Below are 21,783 nucleotides of genomic sequence, written 5' to 3'. Positions count from 1 at the left end.
CAACATGGAACATGTCACTTGTATGGGACATTAACTGTCCTGCTTTTAAATAAGCACTTGGTAGAAAAATAACACTATTACTTTCTGGGTTGTAAGTTTGCATAGTTTAAAAATTACCTTCCTGGATTGTAAGAAGTTGAGCTCAGCTTGGTATCAAACTACTTACTCATATGGATAAATCCGAAATGATAAAGGAAAAGTACTGCGGCAAGTCTAAGTGTGTGTGTGTGTAGAGGAAAAGTGACAAAAAAAGTCAAAGAGCATGAATAACTTGCATATGGAACCAGACGTTTGGTTACAGCTGCTAATGTAATTTTGTTTTTAATTGTAAAAGTTTACTTAGCCACTTTATTTATGAAGCATTGTGCATACATGTACCTGTCCTCTTCGTCTTCTAGAGCTAGCAAAGTCGGTCCTTATTTATCAACAAGGTCAATTTATTTTTGTAAGAATGGGTGAAGATTAGTGCTGGGCGGTATACCGGTTCATACCGGAAACAGCTTTTTATTTTTTTTATGATATGGATTTTTCTTATACCGCAACACCGGTTTAAATTGCCTAAACAACATTCGGAATGTGGCGCAGCGGGAAACTGTTCAAGTGGGGACCTTTTTCACTGCTACACCGCTAAACACAGATTTGTTGCACTAGGGCTCTTTTTCACTGCTACACCACCAAATAGTGGGCGGCAGCATAGGTATGCCGCGCAGTGAAAATGGACAGAATGCCGAAAAAAAAGTCACGTCTGTCGCCTGGAGATGCTTTAGTTTTAAAAGGTCAGATGTGTAAATACTGTTTCTATACTACTGGATAATACTGCAAGCCAAGATGTACTTGTTTTATTTGTTTTCAATACAGTGTAACGTACCTGGGTACTGTGTAATATTGTGACGACATGTTGACTTTATTCTCGTACTTTGTCATTAAAGTAGAACATCGTAAACTAAACTTCATCGTAAAATGAATATTTAATTTACTAGATTTTCTCAAACCCCGTCATAAGTTATATAGCACATTAAATGCTTTGCGTTAAGTGTTCCCCGAGCTTCTTAAACTGACTTCCTCTGCACTAAGAGGAGGCACCGGCACCAGCAGCGATCGCCACACAGAATCCATTCACATGATATTCATGCTCTCTGAACATTTAGAATGCCAAGATAAATACTTGATATAAATTTTAAATTTTCAGAGAGCAGGAATATCATACAGTGAATGGATTCTGTACGGTAATCACTTAGTGCGGAGGAAGTCAGTTTAAGAAGCGTAGTGATTAACAACTGGGTCGGGGAACACAACACAAAGCATTTAATGTGCTACAATAACTTATGACGGGGTTTGAGAAAATCTAGTAAATTAAACAATGATTTTAGGATGAAGTTTAGTTTACGACATTCTACTTTAATTATAAAGTAAACTATGAGAATAGAGTGGAAATGTCGACTTTAATCTCGACGTATAGTTTTTTTTTTTCCTTCTCTGTGTCCGTATTTTTTTTTCTTCACCGTGGCCCTAATACGATTCTGTAGGGCTATACCACAAATACAATTATAAATGCAAGTTGCAGTTGTATTATTTATGTATATAGCTTAGCTTGAAGCAAGGTCCATATTAATGCAGTTTGCCTAAATGATAGTTCAATTGGTAAAGATGTCATCACCAAGATTGCACTTGTTTTTTGTTTTATTTTAATTTGGTGAATACTGTGTAATGCACCTGGGCTTTTGAAGCCTTGAAGTAATAGTGCAACTATCAGTAATAATACAATTATTTATTTTATTGTTATTATTTATTAGTTTAAATATTATGCAGTTTAATGATGGTAAAGTTGTTTAAAAAGGTCACTTTAACATGTCAGTGGACAGAGATTGTTAGCATTAACAGAAAGTGTAGTTGTTTTACAAAAAATATTTATTTATTCCTTTTCTAAGACATGTTCAGTGCAATACAACTTTTGACAAGCACTTCTGGATATTTTCCTAAGTCTAAATACCTCTTTGTATGGTTGAAAATATGTTGTCAAAATTATAATTTAAGTTTTTGCAAAATTTGTTAAATAAAAAGGTTCCATATTTTGGCTGCATCTGTCATGCAATGTGATTTCCTTCTCTTCATTAGTGCCACCCCCTTGAAAAAGTATCACTTTATGGGGCAATGCAAACCTGTATTAATACTTGTGTGCACATTAAAATGTTTTTTTTTTGTACAATGTACAATGCTCTTGACAGTGGAATAGGTTATTCTTAGCCAGTAATTGCAGTGGAAAATGTGTTTAACATCCACTCATGCATGGGAAAAAAAATAACGTCAAATACCGTGAAACCGGGATAATTTAGAAAAATACCGTGATATAGAATTTTGGTCATACCGTCAACCCCTAGTGAAGATTATGTTTTACAAGATTAAACATTAGATTTTTAACAATTAACATCCACTTATTTCAAAGTGGGAATGCAGAATATTCAGACTAGTCAGGACTCGAAATTCATTTTTGAAATTGGGAGGGAAAGCTCTCCTTAAATTGAACACAAGGGGGGATTTCAGACTGTGGGAGGGGGATAAAATTGTATTTGGGGGAAGTCAAAAACTCATGATTAATATTTTAGACATTTTTAAATGCCACAGCTTATTTAGTTTTATGTCTAGAGTAATTTTCACAATTTTCAATAAATTATTTGGAAAACTTTTTAAGAAGTTTACTATTTCAGGTATTTTAACTTTACATACATTTTTACATGTGGCAATTTCCACTCATATTTGGTAAAAACAAAGACTTGTCAATGTTAAAAAAAAAAAAAAAGCACCAGTAAAATAATACATACAAAAAAATGTAAAATGTTGTGAAACACTTTATCCATACTATAATGTTTTTTTATGTCAAAGTAAAATTTTCTGCAGCTTCAAAACATTTAAGCGATTAGCATAAAACTGTGAATGGTGAATAAAAATTTTGAATAAAAAGCGTGAATGTTATTCATTTAAGAAGTATGAGATATAATAATGTCCTTTTCAGAGTTAAAGAGGTGGGGGCCTTCTTTGACAGATTTTCATAATGCTTAATTTATCCTTGAACATTTTTTGTAACATATATGCATTTTTACTTTTCAAATTCAGGCTTAAAGCTCTTATTTGTGAGTGCTGATGAAATTGACTTGAGCAGTGCACTGGCTGATGGAAGTTGTAGCCCCCACTTTGATGTTTGAACAAAGTTGCAGATAAGATGGGGTGGAGCAAAAATATATTAAAAAATAGATTACGGCTCATTATAAACACTTTAAATGAAACACACAACTATCAGATCTTTTGATTTATCAACACAGCCATGAATTGCCAGCTATCAGTTCATCAAACAAAAAAGAATGAACCTGAAACTGAATACAAATTAACGAAGCAATCTAAGTCCCCTAATTTATGCATTAATGAAACACAAAAATATACTTTAGCCTGTTTTAAGCCTTTTATTTAGGAAATCTTGGTCAAGTTTCTTCTAAAGAAGAGTGTAAACAGGACATTGCATGCCCCATGTCTTCGACTCCCGCTGCAGAATTCATAACTCCTGTGACGGACGGCTGGGTTCCATGCCCGGCCGGGACACCCTACTGTGTATGTTCCGGGGGAGCAGCCATGGACTGTTCAATACCTCCCCCGGGACGCTGGGTGGCCGCCTCCCTGGCGGCCAAGGATTCCCCAACCCGGCGCGTGGCTCCAGGGGGAGCTGCATGGAGTCAGCAACCCGGCTGGTCAGATCTTCAGCCCCACCCGAAAGGGCAATTAGGGTCAGGTGATCAAGCACCTGGAACGCTTCCGGGTGGGGTATAAAAAAGGCCAGCCACCACCACTCAAGAGAGCCAGAGTCGGAAGGAGGAGGAGTGGTGGTAAAGAAAGAAGAGAGAATTGTATTGTGATATTGTGAGTGTTCTGGGACTGTGTTGGGCCTGTGGGACACGGGGAAGGCGTGCCCCATGGCTGAAGAAAAATAAAGGAGTGTGCTTTATTTAAGTACGTGCCTCTGTCTGAGTCTGTGCCGGGTTGGGCGCTATATAGCGCCGTTCACACTCCGCTGAACAACCGATTGACAAATTTGGTAGCTGCAGGTTTCAGTCAAGAGCAACGGCAAGAGGAAGACGACATCCTATGAATATGAATTTAACAAAGCATAAACAATGAAAAAATCAATTCCTAAGTAACAAATTTTGAGCAATTATAAAATAGTAATTTAAAAAGAGTTAACTACTCTAACAAGTAATAAAAAGTGATTACCAAATAAATCTATGTCGGAAATTCACACATAAACAAAATGAGAATTTGTGGTAATTAACATTCTACAGGATACAAGTAATCCCATGCCAAATTTTAAGCTCTGCTAGTGTATGCATCAATGTAAACCCATTTCCCAAACATACACATCTGCTAAAGCCATACCCAAAAACAAATAACTGCCAAAGCTTGTTCTCATATTTGTAAGCAAAATCATTCAGCAGCTTTTAATTGCTTATTGTTACCGCAATCATGTTTGTTACATCATAATAGCATTATGCATAAAAAGAAAGGGGCATAGGTGTAAACAAACCTAGAGGACCAATTGAGAATAGCAAAACAAACAAGATATCTTAAAGATGTGGGAACAAACAGAAGTTCCAAAGAAAAAATTAATGTTTACATGCAACTTGGAGTGAGTGTACATACAAAGTACACATACAGTATCCTCTGGTTGTGATTTTAAATACAAAAGTTTAACATTGATCACCACAGTACCATGCTACTCTTTGAATGCATGTTATGAGAAATATATTCATTCGCTCATTTCACACCACACCATAATCAGAACTCCATAGCAACAAGAATAAGGCAGGAATGCGCTCTGGATCGAATGCCAGTCCATCTTTAAGACCTCAAGTGCTCGGAGGATAATTTACAATTGTAAGTTAACCTTACATGCATGGCTTTGGGATGAGGGAGAATATGTACATTACACACAATGGATAAAATTTTAACCTGGCCCCCAGTAGCTTTGTGACAGCAGTGTCAACTACTATCATTATAATGTTGAATAGGCTGTATTTAAATTTGGTTACAATGATCAAACCTCCAAGAATGCAGCTGTCAATTCAAGAGCTTCAGACAGTAGAATAAGCTATTTAGCGAGGAAATAACGAGGTTTACCACTGTTCATCTTTTTCATTTCATTAAAAATCTGCAGTATAATTATTGAACAAAAGTATGTTCCCAGGTATCAAGGAAATAATGAACAGTTTTGTGCAATATACCTGGGAAATAGATATTTATGTTAATTACTATATAAATAGGCAGCACTAAATATAAAGTACACTGTCTTCCAAAACAGTGTTTCTCAACCTTTTTGATGTCACAGCCACAAGTTACAGTGGGGCATGATATAGGCATATTGCCATTGGTGTAACACTGACCCAGTAGTGTTTCCTAAAACACCTGTGCTGAATAATTCATTGGCTGAAAGAACTTGGCCTGTCAGAGAGAGGATATGCAGCATTGTTCATAATGTCAGTTTTGTTTTCATTCCCTCTTTCGCTACTATATCCAGGTGGCAGAGTGTGAATCCTATAACTGAGCTTGCCTTTTAAATCAGCTTGTTGATTCAGTGGGCCTCTCTTGAAGTAATGTTATCAGCCCAGCACAACACAGCAAAGAAAACCAGACTTGCCATCATATGAAAGAAGTATAGTCTCCCAAGGGCAAACATGTCTTATACAGTTTCTCTGTGTAACAAGACCAGTCCAGCCTGACATTGATGTGGACCCCCAAGCACCTCCACATCCACTCCCCGAATAGTGACCAGACATACGGCAAAACGTAATTACTAGTTGCTTGGTTTTGCTGATGTTAAGTTGTCCCAAGAAACAAAGTTCTCCACCTCACTCCTATACTAATTTTCATCTCTCTTATCAATGCAACACACAAGTGCAGAATCATCAGAAAATTTCTGCAAGTAATACAACCTAGTGTTAAGTATAGTTTAAGGTGTACAGAATTGAGAAAAGGAGACAAGACTGCTCCTAATCGCATCCCTGTGTTGCTCACATACATATAAGAGACACAGTCTTTGAGTCTAATAAACAACGATCTCTTCATCAGATAATCCATTCTCCAGGACAACATAGGCTCGCTCATGTGCATATCTCTGAGCTTACCACTTAACAAGAAAGGCTGGATGATATTAAATGTATTGAAAGGAAAGGCTGACCTTTTTCTGGATTAAAGGATGATCCCTGAAATTGCCATTGTATTTGCTCACATCATGTACAAATGCATGAAGAACAAAAAGAAAAACTTTCTAATTTTATACATCTATAAAATGGAAAGTTGGCTGATTGACCCCACACCAAAAACAATATTCTCCATTTAGCTAAAGGGCAGAAATTTGGTATCCACTAAGACATTTCGATATTACAATAATTAAGGGTTAATTAAAAAAAAAAAAAAAAAAAAACACAATAGAAAAAAAAAACATAATATACAACTTAAAAACGCTTTGACTGATTTAATTGAAATTTGAGGGTGTTGCAGAAAATACAAAATAAGCTTATTTTTTTGGATATTTGTCATGGATAATGCTCTAGCAAGTGGGAAAATACTACACTGCATCCCCTGATTCTGCACAGCGCTGACAGCGATCACGCAGAGAAATGTGTCAGGCCAGTTTAGGCAAATGAAATGTGTCTGCAGAACTGAAGTGAAATGAGCAAACAAAACACATTTAGCAAGTGCTTGCCATCCTCAAGGGCTACGAGTAGGGGTGGGCGGTATGACCAAAATTCTATATCACGGTATTTTTCTAAATTATCCTGGTTTCACGGTATTTGACGTTATTTTTTTCCCATGCATGAGTGGATGTTAAACACATTTTCCACTGCAATTACTGGCTAAGAATAACCTATTCCACTGTCAAGAGCATTGTACATTGTACAAAAAAAACATTTTAATGTGCACACAAGTATTAATAAAGGTTTGCATCGCCCAATAAAGTGATACTTTTCAAGGGGGTGGCACTAATGAAGAGAAGGAAATCACATTGCATGACAGATGCAGTCATAATATAGAACCTTTTTATTTAACAAATTTTGCAAAAACTTAAATTATAATTTTGACAACATATTTTCAACCATCCAAAGAGGTATTTAGACTTAGGAAAATATCCAGAAGTGCTTGTCAAAAGTTGTAGGAACATGTCTTAGAAAAGGAATAAATAAATATTTTTTGTAAACCAACTACACTTTCTGTTAATGCTAACAATCTCTGTCCACTGACACGTTAAAGTGACTTTTTAAACAACTTTACCATCATTAAACTGCATAATATTTAAACTAATAAATAACAATAAAATAAATAATTGTATTATTACTGATAGTTGCACTATTACTTCAAGGCTTCAAAAGCCCAGGTGCATTACACAGTATTCACCAAATTAAAATAAAATAAAACAAGTGCAATTTTGGTGATGACATCTTTACCAATTGAACTATCATTTAGGCAAACTGCATTAATATGGACCTTGCTTCAAGCTAAGCTATATACATAAATAATACAACTGCAACTTGCATTTATAATTGTATTTGTGGTATAGCCCTACGGAATCATATTAGGGCCATAGGGAAGAAAAAAAAACTATACGTCAACAATAAAGTCGACATTTCCACTTTATTCTCGCCGTTTATGTCGAGATTAAAGTCGACATTTCCACTCTATTCTCATAGTTTACTTTATAATTAAAGTAGAATGTCGTAAACTAAACTTCATCCTAAAATCATTGTTTAATTTACTAGATTTTCTCAAACCCCGTCAAAAGTTAATGTCGCACATTAAATGCTTTGTGTTGTGTTCCCCGACCCAGTTGTTAATCACTACGCTTCTTAAACTGACTTCCTCCGCACTAAGAGGAGACAGCGATCACCATACAGAATCCATTCACTGTATGATACTCCTGCTCTCTGAACATTTAGAATTTATATCAAGTATTTATTTATATCAAGTATTTATCTTGGCATTCTAAATGTTCAGAGAGCATGAATATCATGTGAATGGATTCTGTCCAGCGATCGCTGCTGGTGCCGGTGCCTCCTCTTAGTGCAGAGGAAGTCAGTTTAAGAAGCTCGGGGAACACTTAACGCAAAGCATTTAATGTGCTATATAACTTATGACGGGGTTTGAAAAAATCTAGTAAATATTCACTTTACGATGAAGTTTAGTTTACGATGTTCTACTTTAATGACAAAGTACGAGAATAAAGTCAACATGTCGTCACAATATTACACAGTACCCAGGTACATTACACTGTATTGAAAACAAATAAAACAAGTACAACTTGGCTTGCAGTATTATCCAGTAGTATAGAAACAGTATTTACACATCTGACCTTTTAAAACTAAAGCATCTCCAGGCGACAGACGTGACTCCTTTTTTTCGGCTCTCTGTCCATTTTCACCATGCAGCATACCTATGCTACCGCCCACTATTTGGTGGTGTAGCAGTGAAAAAGAGCCCTACTGCAACAAATCTGTGTTTAGCGGTGTAGCAGTGAAAAAGGTCCCCACTTGAACAGTTTCCCGCTGCGCCACGTTCCGAACGTCGTTTAGGCAATTTAAACCGGTGTTGCGGTATAAGAAAAATCCTTATCATAAAAAAATAAAAAACGGTTTTCGGTATGAACCGGTATACCGCCCAGCACTAGCTACGAGCACAGCCAATTTCACAAAACTGAACTAGTAAGAAAGGTATTTAGTACATTACTGTCCAACCCTCTTTATCTTATCTACAACTCTGTGCAAATGTCAAGGTGGCGACAACAATTAACATCAAGCAGTGTACTGCTGAAGATGATTTCACCGGCTCTCACCAAGTTTAAACAAGAGTATCAATAAAGGTGTCATCAAAAATAGCAACTGCTGCATTTTTTTTCCCTCAACCACTTTAGGATATCAATTTCATTGTCTTTCTGGATTACAATGCTTATCTTAAGAGTAGAATTTCTCAGCCTTTGTGGCCTTGGGACTAGAGGTGTGGGACACAGTAATCCCTCCTCCATCGCGGGGGTTGCGTTCCAGAGCCACCCGCGAAATAAGAAAATCCGCGAAGTAGAAACCATATGTTTACTTATAATCCTTATAATTATAAATATCAATGCAGCAACAGGCTAACATGCAACAACTCCTGGGGAATCTTGAAACTAAGATTAAAACTGCCATATTACCAATTAAAACTATAAAATGACATTAAAAACTCAGAATCAATGTCTCCATGATGGGACAGTTAACTTTGTGAGCTGGAATGTTAAAGGCCTGAATCACGAATTAAAGAGAAAGAAAGTATGCTCTCACCTAACAGGCTTAAACGCTAAAATAGTATTTTTACAGGAGACCCACTTACTAACCAAGGATCAGTTCAGATTACAAAAAGACTGGACTGGCCAAATGTTCCATTCTAGCTTTATAAAGAAAACTAGAGGGGTGGGAATTCTCATACATAGAACAGTTCCATTTGTAGCATCAGAGGTAGTGTCGGACCCTGAAGGGAGATATGTGATGGTCATGGGCAACTTATATAACAGTAAAATGATTTTGATAAATGTTTATGCACCCAATGTTGATGATAAGGAATTCATGCAAAATCTATTTGCATCCATTCCCAATGTGAACACTCATAAAATTATAATGGCTGGGGACTTTAATTGTGTTTTAAATCCACTCTTAGATAGGACTCCCGTGACAGGGGGGACGACATCTAATACTGCAAAGATAATTACACAGTTTTTAAATGATCACAACTTATCAGACCCCTGGAGGTTTCTTAACCCAAACTCAAGAACATATTCGTTCTACTCACCAGTGCATTATAGCTACTCAAGAATTGATTATTTTTTTATAGATAATAATTTCCTGCCTACAATTAAATCATGCAAATATGACACAATTGTTATCTCTGACCATGCCCCTCTAGTCTTGGAGCTAAAATCAATAAGCCCCTCGTACTCACCTCGCAGATGGCATCTTAACCCTCTTTTATTGGCAGACGAGAACTGCACAGAATTTATATCCAAACAAATCAGCTTCTTCCTAGAGACAAACACGTCTACAGAGGTTTCTGCAGGAACACTCTGGGAAACTCTAAAGGCCTTCCTAAGAGGCCAGATTATTTCATATCTTTCCCATAGAAATAAATTAGAAACCAAGAAAGTGTCAGAGCTAAGAAATGAAATTACTAGAATAAATGAAGAACAAGCCAGGCATCCAAGTGAAGCTCTTCACAGGAAAAGGCAGGCCCTGCATACAGAACTTAACATCTTAACAACTAAAGAAACTGAACAACTTATTTATAAGTCTAGACAGCATTACTATGAACACGGAGAAAAAGCTAATAAGCTTTTAGCTCAACAAATTCATAAACAAGAAGTTCACAATGCAATACCAGTAATCACCAACAAGAATGGAGAAGAAATCATCGACCATAATAAAATAATGCACACATTTAGAGATTACTTTAAGTCTTTATATTCCACTGAGCCCAAAGAAGACAACACGCAATCTAATGCATTTCTGGATAATTCACAAATACCACAAATAGATGCTTTAAGTGCTGAGGAACTAGATAAACCTCTAACGCTAACAGAATTACTAGAAGCTATAAAGTCACTACAAAGCGGGAAATCATCAGGCCCTGATGGTTACCCCGTAGAGTTTTATAAGAAATTCTCCACTCAGCTAGCTCCACTCTTATTGGTAACATTTACAGAAGCTAAAGACCACCAAATACTACCTCAAACATTTCGACAAGCATTAATCACCGTCTTTCCTAAACAAAATAAGGACTTGTTACAATGTGCATCATATAGACCAATTTCACTCCTGAATAATGATGTTAAGATACTCTCAAAAATCCTAGCTAGAAGGATGGAGAAAGTGCTGCCCTCGGTAATATCACAAGATCAAACTGGATTTATTAAAGGCCGACATCTATCTTCAAATCTCCGACGCTTGTTTAATGTTATATATTCACCAGCAAAATCAAACACCCCAGAGATATTACTATCATTAGACGCAGAAAAGGCATTTGACATGATCGAATGGAATTACCTTTTCACTGCATTGGAGAAATTTGGGTTTGGCCCGAATATTTGTGCTTGGATTAAACTACTGTATACCAGTCCAGAAGCTTCAATTTGTATTAATAAAATTTGCTCAGACTACTTTAAACTAGAACGTGGTACCAGACAAGGATGTCCCTTGTCGCCACTGTTGTTTGCAATCGCTATTGAACCACTGGCGGTTCACTGCCGAAATTCTCATCAGATAAAGGGGATTGTCAGAGAAGGACTGGAACAGAAAATTTCTCTATATGCAGATGATATGGTCTTATATATATCGGACCCAGAAAACACTGTCCCTGCTGTTTTAACAGCACTAACAGAATTTCAAAAGATATCTGGTCTTAGAATTAATCTGAATAAAAGTATACTCTTTCCAGTGAACTCACAAGCATATAATATTAAATTAGACACACTACCTTTTACCATAGCAGATCAGTTTAAATACCTAGGGGTAAATATCACAAGTAAACATAAAGCTCTTTATCAACAAAATTTTGGCGTCTGTATGGAAAAAATTAAGCAAGACTTGCATAGATGGTCAACCCTTCATCTCACTCTAGCTGGAAGAATTAACATTGTTAAGATGAATATCCTTCCTAAACTTCTCTTTTTATTTCAAAACATTTCAATATATATCAATAAATCGTTTTTTAAACAGTTAGATTCAATAATAACCTCATTCATTTGGAACTCAAAACACCCACGTATCCGAAGAGCGACCCTACAAAGACCTCAGGCAGAAGGTGGCATGGCTTTACCTAATTTTCAGTTTTATTACTGGGCAGCAAACATACAAGCCATAAAAACCTGGACACAAATAAATGCACATACACAGGCTTGGTCTGCAATAGAAGTAAAATCCTGTAGTACTTCTTTATATTCCCTGCTCTGCTCTCCAATAAATGAAAGTTATCACAAATATAGTAATAACCCAATTGTGCTTTACTCACTCAGAATATGGAACCAAATTAGGAAGCATTTTAAGATGGAAAATCTTTTATCAGTGGCACCTCTGCAAGGGAACCACCTCTTTCAACCTTCGCAAGTATATCCAGTTTTTAATACCTGGAAAAATTTTGGGATTAAAATGCTCAGAGATCTTTATATAGACAACATATTTACATCTTTTGAACAATTACGTTCAAAATTTAACCTCCCAGCTACACATTTCTTTTACTATCTTCAAATTAGAAATTTTGTTAAACAGAAATTGCCCGATTTCCCCCACCTTGCACCCTCCACAATGCTGGAAAAAATACTGCTCAATTCCGAGGAAACAAACACTATTTCCGCAATATATAAAATCTTATTAGAGTCCCTACCTTTCAAAGATCCAAGAGGACATTGGGAAGAAGATCTCTTAATCAATATATCAGAAAAGGAGTGGAAGGTAGCAAAGCAGAGAATTCACTCGAGTTCTATATGCGCAAAGCATAGAATTATTCAACTAAAAATTATATATCGAGCTCATCTGTCTCGCTTAAAACTGTCCAAAATGTTTCCAGGCCAGGATCCAACCTGTGAGCGCTGCAACCAAGCTCCTGCCTCACTGGGTCACATGTTCTGGGCCTGCACCAAACTAACATCATTTTGGACAAAAATTTTTAAGTGCCTCTCAGACAGCCTTGGTGTCCCAATCCCTCCTAACCCACTAACAGTTGTGTTTGGTGTACTTCCAGATGGGCTTAAAGTGGAGAAGTACAAACAAACGGTGATTGCATTCACTACACTCTTGGCACGCAGACTTATTTTGTTAAATTGGAAGAATCCTAATTCTCCTCTTATAAGTCAGTGGGAAACTGATGTTTTATATTATTTGAAATTGGAAAAAATATAATTTTCAGTTAGAGGATCTGTACAAAATTTTTTCAAAACTTGGCAGGATTTAATCAATATTATTTTAGAATAAGAGAATTAACTATTATTGCATTTAACTCCCTTCTCCATCTCTTATTTATATAGATATTTACTTCTCCCCTTCTTTTGTCTAATGTTGCCTTATTAAAAAGCTTAAAGAAATTTTCCTTTAGCTAAGCTCTCCTTCTCAGGGGTGGGGTTTGATTTGTTTTCAAATTTGTTGGGTTATAAATTGATCTGTTTGTATGGAATGATTACAATGAAAATTAATAAAATAAAAATATTAAATCTAAAAAAAAAAAAAATAAATAAAAAAAAAAAAATAGAAACCATATGTTTATATGGTTATTTTTATATTGTCATGCTTGGGTCACAGATTTGCGCAGAAACACAGGAGGTTGTAGAGAGACAGGAACGTTATTCAAACACTGCAAACAAACATTTGTCTCTTTTTCAAAAGTTTAAACTGTGCTCCATGACAAGACAGAGATGACAGTTCCGTCTCACAATTAAAAGAATGCAAACATATCTTCCTCTTCAAAGGAGTGCGCGTCAGGAGCAGATGTCAGAGAGATAGAGAAAAGCAAACAAATCAATAGGGCTGTTTGGCTTTTAAGTATGCGAAGCACCTCGGCACAAAGCTGTTGAAGGCGGCAGCTCACACCCCCTCGTCAGGAGCAGAGAGAGAGTGAGAGAGAGAGAGAGAGAGAGAGAAAGACAGAGAAAAACAAACAAGCACAAATCAATACGTGCCCTTCGAGCTTTTAAGTATGCGAAGCACCGTGCAGCATGTCGCTTCAGGAAGCAGCTTGCACAGAAGGTAGCAACGTGAAGATAATCTTTCAGCATTTTTAGACGAGCGTCCGTATCGTCTAGGTTTGCGAACAGCCCCCCTGCTCAATCCCCCTACGTCAGGATCAGAGAAAGTCAGCGCAAGAGAGAGAGGGAGAAAAGTAAGTTGGGTAGCTTCTCAGCCATCTGCCATTAGTGTCCCTTGTATGAAATCAACTGGGCAAACCAACTGAGGAAGCATGTACCAGAAATTAAAAGACCCATTGTCCGCAGAAATCCGCGAACCAGCAAAAAATCCGCGATATATATTTAAATATGCTTAAATATAAAATCCGCGATGGAGTGAAGCCGCGAAAGGTGAAGCGCGATATAGCGAGGGATTACTGTATTGACAAAAAAGTAATATGATATTTTCTGGGACTTTGAAAATAACTATAATTAGACAATACTTTGCGTCCTTTTGTGAATTTCTCCTTGGGATTTATAAAGTATCTATCTCCTTTAAAAATGTGTTTGTAAAAGTTTGTAAAAATTGATCTAGTTTGGTCTTGTTAGTAAGATATTAATTGTAACTTACTAATGAAATTTATGGAAACAACAGTTAAGTAAATAAGCAAGACCTGTTTTCCTTAAAGTAAGATAACAAAAACGTTCAAATCAACAGTCAAAGTTCACTGAGATCAAACAGTGCAAGTATGAGTAAACAATAACTGGCTACAGGATTTACACAAAAAAAAAATTGCACTAGGACCAACTATTATAATGAGAGCATTTTAAACAGATATTTACCCTTAATGTAAACAAGATATGTATCCAAAGGGAATAAAATGCTAATCATAATTGAAATACAGAGCATGAATATTACAGTCAGGATAAACAAACTGCTCTGCTGTAAAGTGAATAGTGCAGCATGCAAGCAAGAACAAAAATCTAACACACTGTACTATAGTGTAAAAAACCCAAAGCTCTGTCAAATATGGCACAGGAAAGAAAAAAACTATAGCATTTGTAAAAAAAAAAAAAAAAAAAAAAAAAAAAAGAAAAAAGTCCTGTCCAATATTGCACAAATATATTAGAAAAAAATAAAACAAATGTAAAATTCTGAGGAAAATACAAGTTGTGTCACAGAAACACCAGTCTGTCCACAGCATCTGGCTTCAGAGCATCATGGTTACTTGTTACAACAACAAGCAACAAGCAATTATGTGAATTTCCCATTGGGATTAATAAAGTATCTATCTATCTATCTACAAAGACATTTCCTCCAGTACTGAAGCCCTCTCAGAAGGGCTGCTTGAGGCAGGAAGATGAAGGTTCTTGTTTGCAAGTTTCCCCAATGTGGGGAAATGTACTTCTTGTGTTTTCTACCTGAGTGGATTTACATCACTGTACACTTCAGGTATCATCAAATAACTCTTGATCCCTTTTACAATGGCAGTGTGCAGAGACTCACATTCTCTGTATTCCTGTGTTTTTTTGTTTTTTTTATTAAATAGTTGCCAAAACACCTTTTTCTTTTTCACCCAACAGTGGTTGGTTCAGATGTATACATCAGTTTGAATAGAACAGTTGGGATTTACAGGCAGGCATTGTGTCTCGGTTCTGCTTCACCATTACTTTAACATTGTTATTATTGTACAAACTTTAAACACAAGTTGGGGCAGCATGGAGCAGGGCATGGGGGCAGGAATCTATGTAAGAGTTTTAAATTAAAAACCTTGCCCAATGATGTTGCCTGTATGGTCTTCTGGGAAGTAGATAGTGGCAAACAGTAGTTAGCAGTTGCCTGGTTTCATCGAAAAAATGCACGGCTGAGGATAGGTATGGCCCAGATGTTCGGCTTGACCATAAATCTGTCGTTGGGGCAAAATGTGAAACCTTCTGCAGTTTATGCATCAAGAGTTTAGTAACATGAATCACATAATTTAGGCAAAGCTGTCCGACTGAAATACTTTCAGCCAGGAACACAAAAAGATGGACCTTAATTTCTTCATAGCGATTTTCATCTCATAAGATTGATGACCCAGTGGTTTTCCTGCTTTGTGCTAACAAACATAGGAAACCAGCATTTTATATGTACAGTATATACAGACACACAATATTACAGAACGATTGGGTAAACTGGCAAAAATGACCTACACCAGGTGTGAAAGGCTTGTGTTTAACTTCTTTTAAAATATTGTTAAAATTCAAACAGTATTGAAGGTGAGGATCTTAGACATGCACCAGTGTTAACCATAAGCTGCAGAGTGTGCAATAACACAGGACACTACAATTTAATAATTTCCGTACACTGTTTAGATCAAAACAGGAAAGGTTCCAATTAGTCATAATTTTTACTTTCATAACTCCAATTGTGTAACTATACATAATTTCCTACTTCCTTAAGTGTGAACTTAGGCAAATTAATTTTAATATAAACCAAATATCACACTGACTTTGAAATTTTATTCAGGTTAATTTGTAAGGATTTTGCAATCCGTTAAGGAATCTGCCAATATAAACATCAATTTGACTACATTGCCTTAATCATTTACATATATTAAAAAGAGCTACAATCCCAATTCAGATACTTGAAGGGCTCCTTTTAGACTTCACCTTATTCAGAAGTCATTTCTCTCAGCATGACTGTTTTTCTGTATTTACAACAGTCCTATATCCACTTACATAACACACCCTGACTATCTGCCTCTTCCAGTTTTATCATTCCCTTCTTCACTCACAGTATAACAGATTTAAGGAATATTAAAATGTCAAGATAAATATTATAAATCCTTAATATACACGTTAAATAATAAAAAGAAAAATGACTGCCCATGACAGCCGTTGATAGCTAATGATTGTACACTAAAGCTACAAAGAAGGCAAAGTTTGATTTCAGCTTTGTTACCATTAACACCACTTGCTATCATCAGGTTACTAAAACTGGTATTGGAAGTATCTGCTTGATTGGATTTAGTTCTGTAACTAACCAATCTTGACTTAGTAACACCTCAATAGAGCACAATCAATGATTGGTTTCAAACTATCATATTGGTGGCAAGCCTATAACGCTCAAGCAATAGAATTTTAGGCATGTTTTATTAAAGTTAGCCTTAGTTATATTTTGTTCTGTACAACATTTTTATATGAAATTAACTGAAAAATAGAAATAATTCTCTGCTACAATGTATAAAAGTATTCAATAGCAGCGTTTAGCAGGAAATTTAAATCACAGCAAAGACATTGGTAATAATGGATGCTATACACTGTTTAAAAAAAATGCAGAGAGCAAAAAGAAAACTCAACCCCTTGACTAAGCAGCAAAATAAACTTGACACAAAAGTAATTTATTAATTCAATACACCGACAACTATGAAAATTCAAATTTGAACTCTTGTGGAATTTTAAATGAATTTCTAATAGGGCTGGGCATGTTAACACGTTATGGTGCTAACACATTAATGCCAACAATTATTTTATCGCACATTAAACACAGTTTTTGTTATTATTTTGAAAGCCTCAGTCTCGCTAGCGATCGACAGAGATCAGTGATCTTGTTACAGCGCGTTTTGATACGCGCTTGCTAGAAGGAAAGTTAGCTTTGTTGATTAGACCTTGATTCCATGTGCGTGCATGATTAGCGAAGAGCAAACTGCTTCTAACATGGCATGTGGAGAGATAGCAAAGTGAATGCTCAAAGCAAAATAATCCATGGATGACTTTTTTAATATTATCATTGAACCAGACTCTGATTTACCGGACTCCGATTTTGATGCAAGTGATCTGGAGATGTAGATCAAAAACGAAAGTGAGGTACCAACATCAGCTGACCCGTCCCTGAACACGTTAGTGTAGCTGATGCACCTATAGCAACGTTCGCCTGGGAGGACAGACACTCACAATGACAGGAGGTACAAACTATACTGCGTCTCACTGCAACTGCCACCCCCGCGCACCTGTCTCATAAAGACCGTCAGGCAGCCAGCTAACTGCATTCCTATTGGCCATCGAGCCACCCTCCGTGCAGCTGCTCTGCTGCAAACAGGCGCCGACAGCAGGCACAAAAGGCAGCAACACACTTCTTATACTGATTTATATGTGAAACCATTGCTTTGTGTGCTTTTCAGAAAACTGAGTTTTTTGGAAAAAATATTAGCCCTCAAAGAGTTGCTACTGAACATAGACCGTTTATGCTGTTCCCTGAAAAAAGAAAATGTTTCTGCTGGTATTTATTCAGATAAAAAAGAAAACAGATTTAGAAATGTTAACATGCTGTTGCTTGGAAGGTGCCTGTTAGAATGTTGTGATTGTGGCTCTGGACTCTGAGGATAACTTGTTTTTCTATAACAAACTAGATAAAATGTCAATGCCCTGGCAGTGGCAAATAGCTTTGGTTTTATATTTGACAGGATTACATTAATGTTTAAGTTGAGATTTACAAGAAATAATTTAAACTGCTGTTATGTAAAGGGAATACTACTGTTAAAAAGCACCAAGTGTTTGCAAACCAAACACACCCGATACAGTACCTTTGAGTTCATTATTGAATTTTGCACATAATGTGTTTGTTGTGATTGTCTGCGATTATTCGATTACAAATCTGAATCGCTGCCCAGCACTAATTTCTAAACAAAAGCTAAAAAAGTTCTGATAAACAAAAAATAATTACCAAATAGACAGATTGATTAACAGAAAAAATCAAGCAATCAATCCTTAAACCCACTCCATTTCAAGAGGGAAGGGAAGATTGAGCCAATTATGATAATAACAGTTCCTAGACAGGAACTAACCCTGGATAACGCATCAGTCCATCACAGTGTCTACACTCCCAGTGTGCCAGTTTATGATATCAGAATTCACTTAACCTGTATCTTTGGTAGTGCCGGAGGAAAACACAAGAACTCGGTGAAACTCAGAAAGATACCTACCAGGTAACGGATTTGGCCTGTGCATGCCTAACCACCCTTAAATAAACGTTATACTGTATTTTTATTGTATACCACCAAAAAAACAGCAGACACGGTGGCAAATTTATGGATACTGTACAAAAGATGCTATTTCGGCATCATTTTCAATTGCATGATCATTGGAAAGCAACAGTTTAAATAATGAAGATATTTAAGAAAATACGATAGAAGATTTACGCAAAAATCAGGACATCGTGTTACAGTACTTGTTAGGTCGATTTACAACAGTTTAACTGGTAATGTTTGTACAATGAGCGTATATACAGCTAAATAATACCATGGGTGAATGAAACAGCCCAGATAAAAAGAGGAATTTTCTAAACTGATAATATGTACACCCCCGCCCCCCATGAACTAAACATTAAACACCCTACATCAATCAGGTTATCGTACATTTTCCAAACGCCACACTGCTCTATCTTTAAATTTTCATCCAAAATCCGTAAAACGACCAAAAGCTAAAGAAACAAACGTACTCAAGTAAAGCAATTTGAGAGCCACATGTCAGTTTTGAGACAATTGAAGCCTCTGGTCGATTGCCAGTAACTGCCATGACGCACACACAAAAAGAACTATAAAACAACAAAATAAGGGGTAATGGGACTGTTACTAAAAAAAAGTACAGTCCAACAGAACACACTGCTCTTGACAGTCGAAGAGGCCTAGAATTACAACTGAAATGGCAAAGAAGGTGCGAGTTGCCCCTGTTAACCATGTTTCTAATGCCTGACTGAAGCATTCACCATAACTATAAAATTCTACAACAAATATATAAAATCAGTACGGAATGGGAAGGTGTGGGAACTCCAGACGTAATGTGGCGTGTTAGTAATAGTCCATTATTCAGCTTTACCCATCGCCAAATGATGGCGATCCTTATAGCCACGCAAGCAATTCGTTCTCACAACGATTATCAATTACGAAAAAAAGCCATTCTCGCGATGTGCCCCCACCCTCTCAGATTCCCCTCTCCTCACCCCCTAACCAGACTACTGGGTGCAAAAGCGATACAAATGTGCCATTTACGAAGTCTGGTACTGTATTTTGTTTTGCCTGTTCTATTTTAAACAGGCCCAGTCTAAACAGAATACAGTCTCTTAAAGTGGAAATCGGCATTTCTATTCTTACAAACGACTCCGGCTTAAATCCTAACTCCCTTTCTTCTTGTTGGAATATATAAAACCCCCAAAAATCTGTCTTAACTCTATTAGCTGGGTGTGCATAAGCACGAGTCTGTTGGCCCAATCCCCCCTGTGTATCGTGCGCGTCGGGCTCTTGTAATTCAATAAACATGTGTTTTTGTTGTTACCTGTGGAGTTGCCGGGGCCCGCCGCTGTCGCCATCTTGCCCCGTGAGGCCTCGCTCCCTTTGATTTTGCTTTTCTCCCGCTTTGTGTTTTTTTTTTCTGCCGCTTGTTTTCACTCTTCGTCTGTCGCCGTGCGACCACCTATATCCTGTCGGTTTATTTTCAGATCCAAATGAATTTAACCACACTCCAAAACACAAAGCAAGTTAAATCCTGGCACCCTTATTAGACGGCTGTTTAAAAATAAAAAACACGCGTCGTTCTTCTCATTCGGCCTTTTTTTCTCCGGCCCAAAGAGGCGGACTGAGACCCTTCGTGACCTTCCTTCCCCGTCGGTCTCCTAGTGAGTGAGAATGACAATAGGCAATGTGGTACTTCCCGGCTTAGCGAAGCGGCTCAGGGTGCGTCTAGGGGGTAGCTAGACGATTACAGCTGGCAGTCGTTGGGAGCAGCGTGGCCACGACCTTTTCATGGTAAGACATAGCTGACAGGTAGGGATTGTCAGTATTATGACTGGTTGCCTTTCGTAGTATTTGTTATCGCCGCTGCATTTACTGTGAGCAGTTTCCCGGAACACAGCCTGCAGGGGCTGGCGACCAATGCTATAGTACCTCCCTTTGCTCCGCCTATTTTCACTTTCTGACTGACTCCAGTCTGCATCGAAATTATCGAGCGGAGCTGAAGCCGTACTTCTTAATTAGACATAGGATAAAAATACATACTGTGAGTAAGAAACATAACGTCTGCATTTTCTTTGGCACACACTCCTGTTATACTTTAAGTTTGACTTTGGACTTTTTTTGAAAGCCAAGTTAAGACGGTGACAATTCAGGAATACCGCTTGAATACCTAAGTTGCGCGTTCTAGTTAATTTTAAAACAAGATGGTGTTCGTTTTTGGCAGAGGTGCAGTTTTGAATAGCTTTACTGTTATTCGTTCATTTATAGGCAGCTCCGTGCTTCATGTTTTCTGTACTTTTCCACTGTGAGACGCAAATGAGCAGACCTGGCACTGGCCTCCAGACGCATCAGAACGTTTGATAGTAGTTTGTGTTTCAGAAGTCTGTCTTCTTTCCCTTCAAAATCAGACAGAATTTATTCTTATGTATCCCATTTAATTTTCGACCATGTGATCTTTACATTCCCATTACAACCAGCAAATCCGCTTTTTGCTTTCGTCTACTCTTTCCACTGTAGCTTTAAATTTACGAACATGTGCTGTGTTGTGGCAAGAAGTAGCAATTGGGTGCGAATCGATACTTTTATAGAGTCGTTTGTATTTTAGCGACAGTTTGATTTTTTACATTGCAATGAGAAGTCAAGCAAAATTACACCTTTTATTGGCTAATTAAACAGATTACAATCTGTCTGCAAGCTTGCGAGGCAGTTCCTGTCACTTCTTCAGGTAAGATGTAAACCAATGCATTTTTTATATTGAAAAGACAGCGGTGCAAATTGGGAAGGGGGCGCAGACAAGGTACTCACAACCATAGTTAATCTATACTTTTTCTTTTTGAAAATTTTGAATTTTTTCTTCTCATGATTAATTTATTCATGTTTCATCTGTTCATTTGCGCAAGACTAGTTTGACAGTGTTTAAAAAGTTACATACGCAAGTGTACTAGTGCCATCTACCGTAAGGAGGGAGGATACTTCTTATGCAAACATCCATTTGAAACTGTTCCAGTATTTAAAGACAGCTGTTTCTGTGCAGACAGGGGAGGACCAGGATCGAGCCTTATCGGTCTCCGTGAATCTGTATGTGTT

General features: G+C 37.1%; 1 protein-coding gene across 1 annotated transcript in view; it reads right to left on the bottom strand.

Annotated features, from left to right (window-relative positions):
- The window catches only part of LOC114645523 (putative PIP5K1A and PSMD4-like protein), a 148,305-nt gene extending 127,677 nt beyond the window's left edge, over window positions 1-20,628 (bottom strand). Inside the window, exon 1 of the mRNA XM_051922585.1 lies at window positions 20,021-20,628. Within this exon, the coding sequence (XP_051778545.1) occupies window positions 20,021-20,054 (34 nt within the window). The 5' untranslated portion in view covers window positions 20,055-20,628. The remainder of the gene's footprint in view (window positions 1-20,020) is intronic.
- Between the last annotated feature and the right edge of the window lie 1,155 nt (window positions 20,629-21,783).

The sequence above is a fragment of the Erpetoichthys calabaricus genome, chromosome 2, assembly GCF_900747795.2.
Source record: "Erpetoichthys calabaricus chromosome 2, fErpCal1.3, whole genome shotgun sequence".
NCBI lineage: Eukaryota > Metazoa > Chordata > Cladistia > Polypteriformes > Polypteridae > Erpetoichthys > Erpetoichthys calabaricus.
This window is presented reverse-complemented; position numbering and strand designations above follow the sequence as displayed.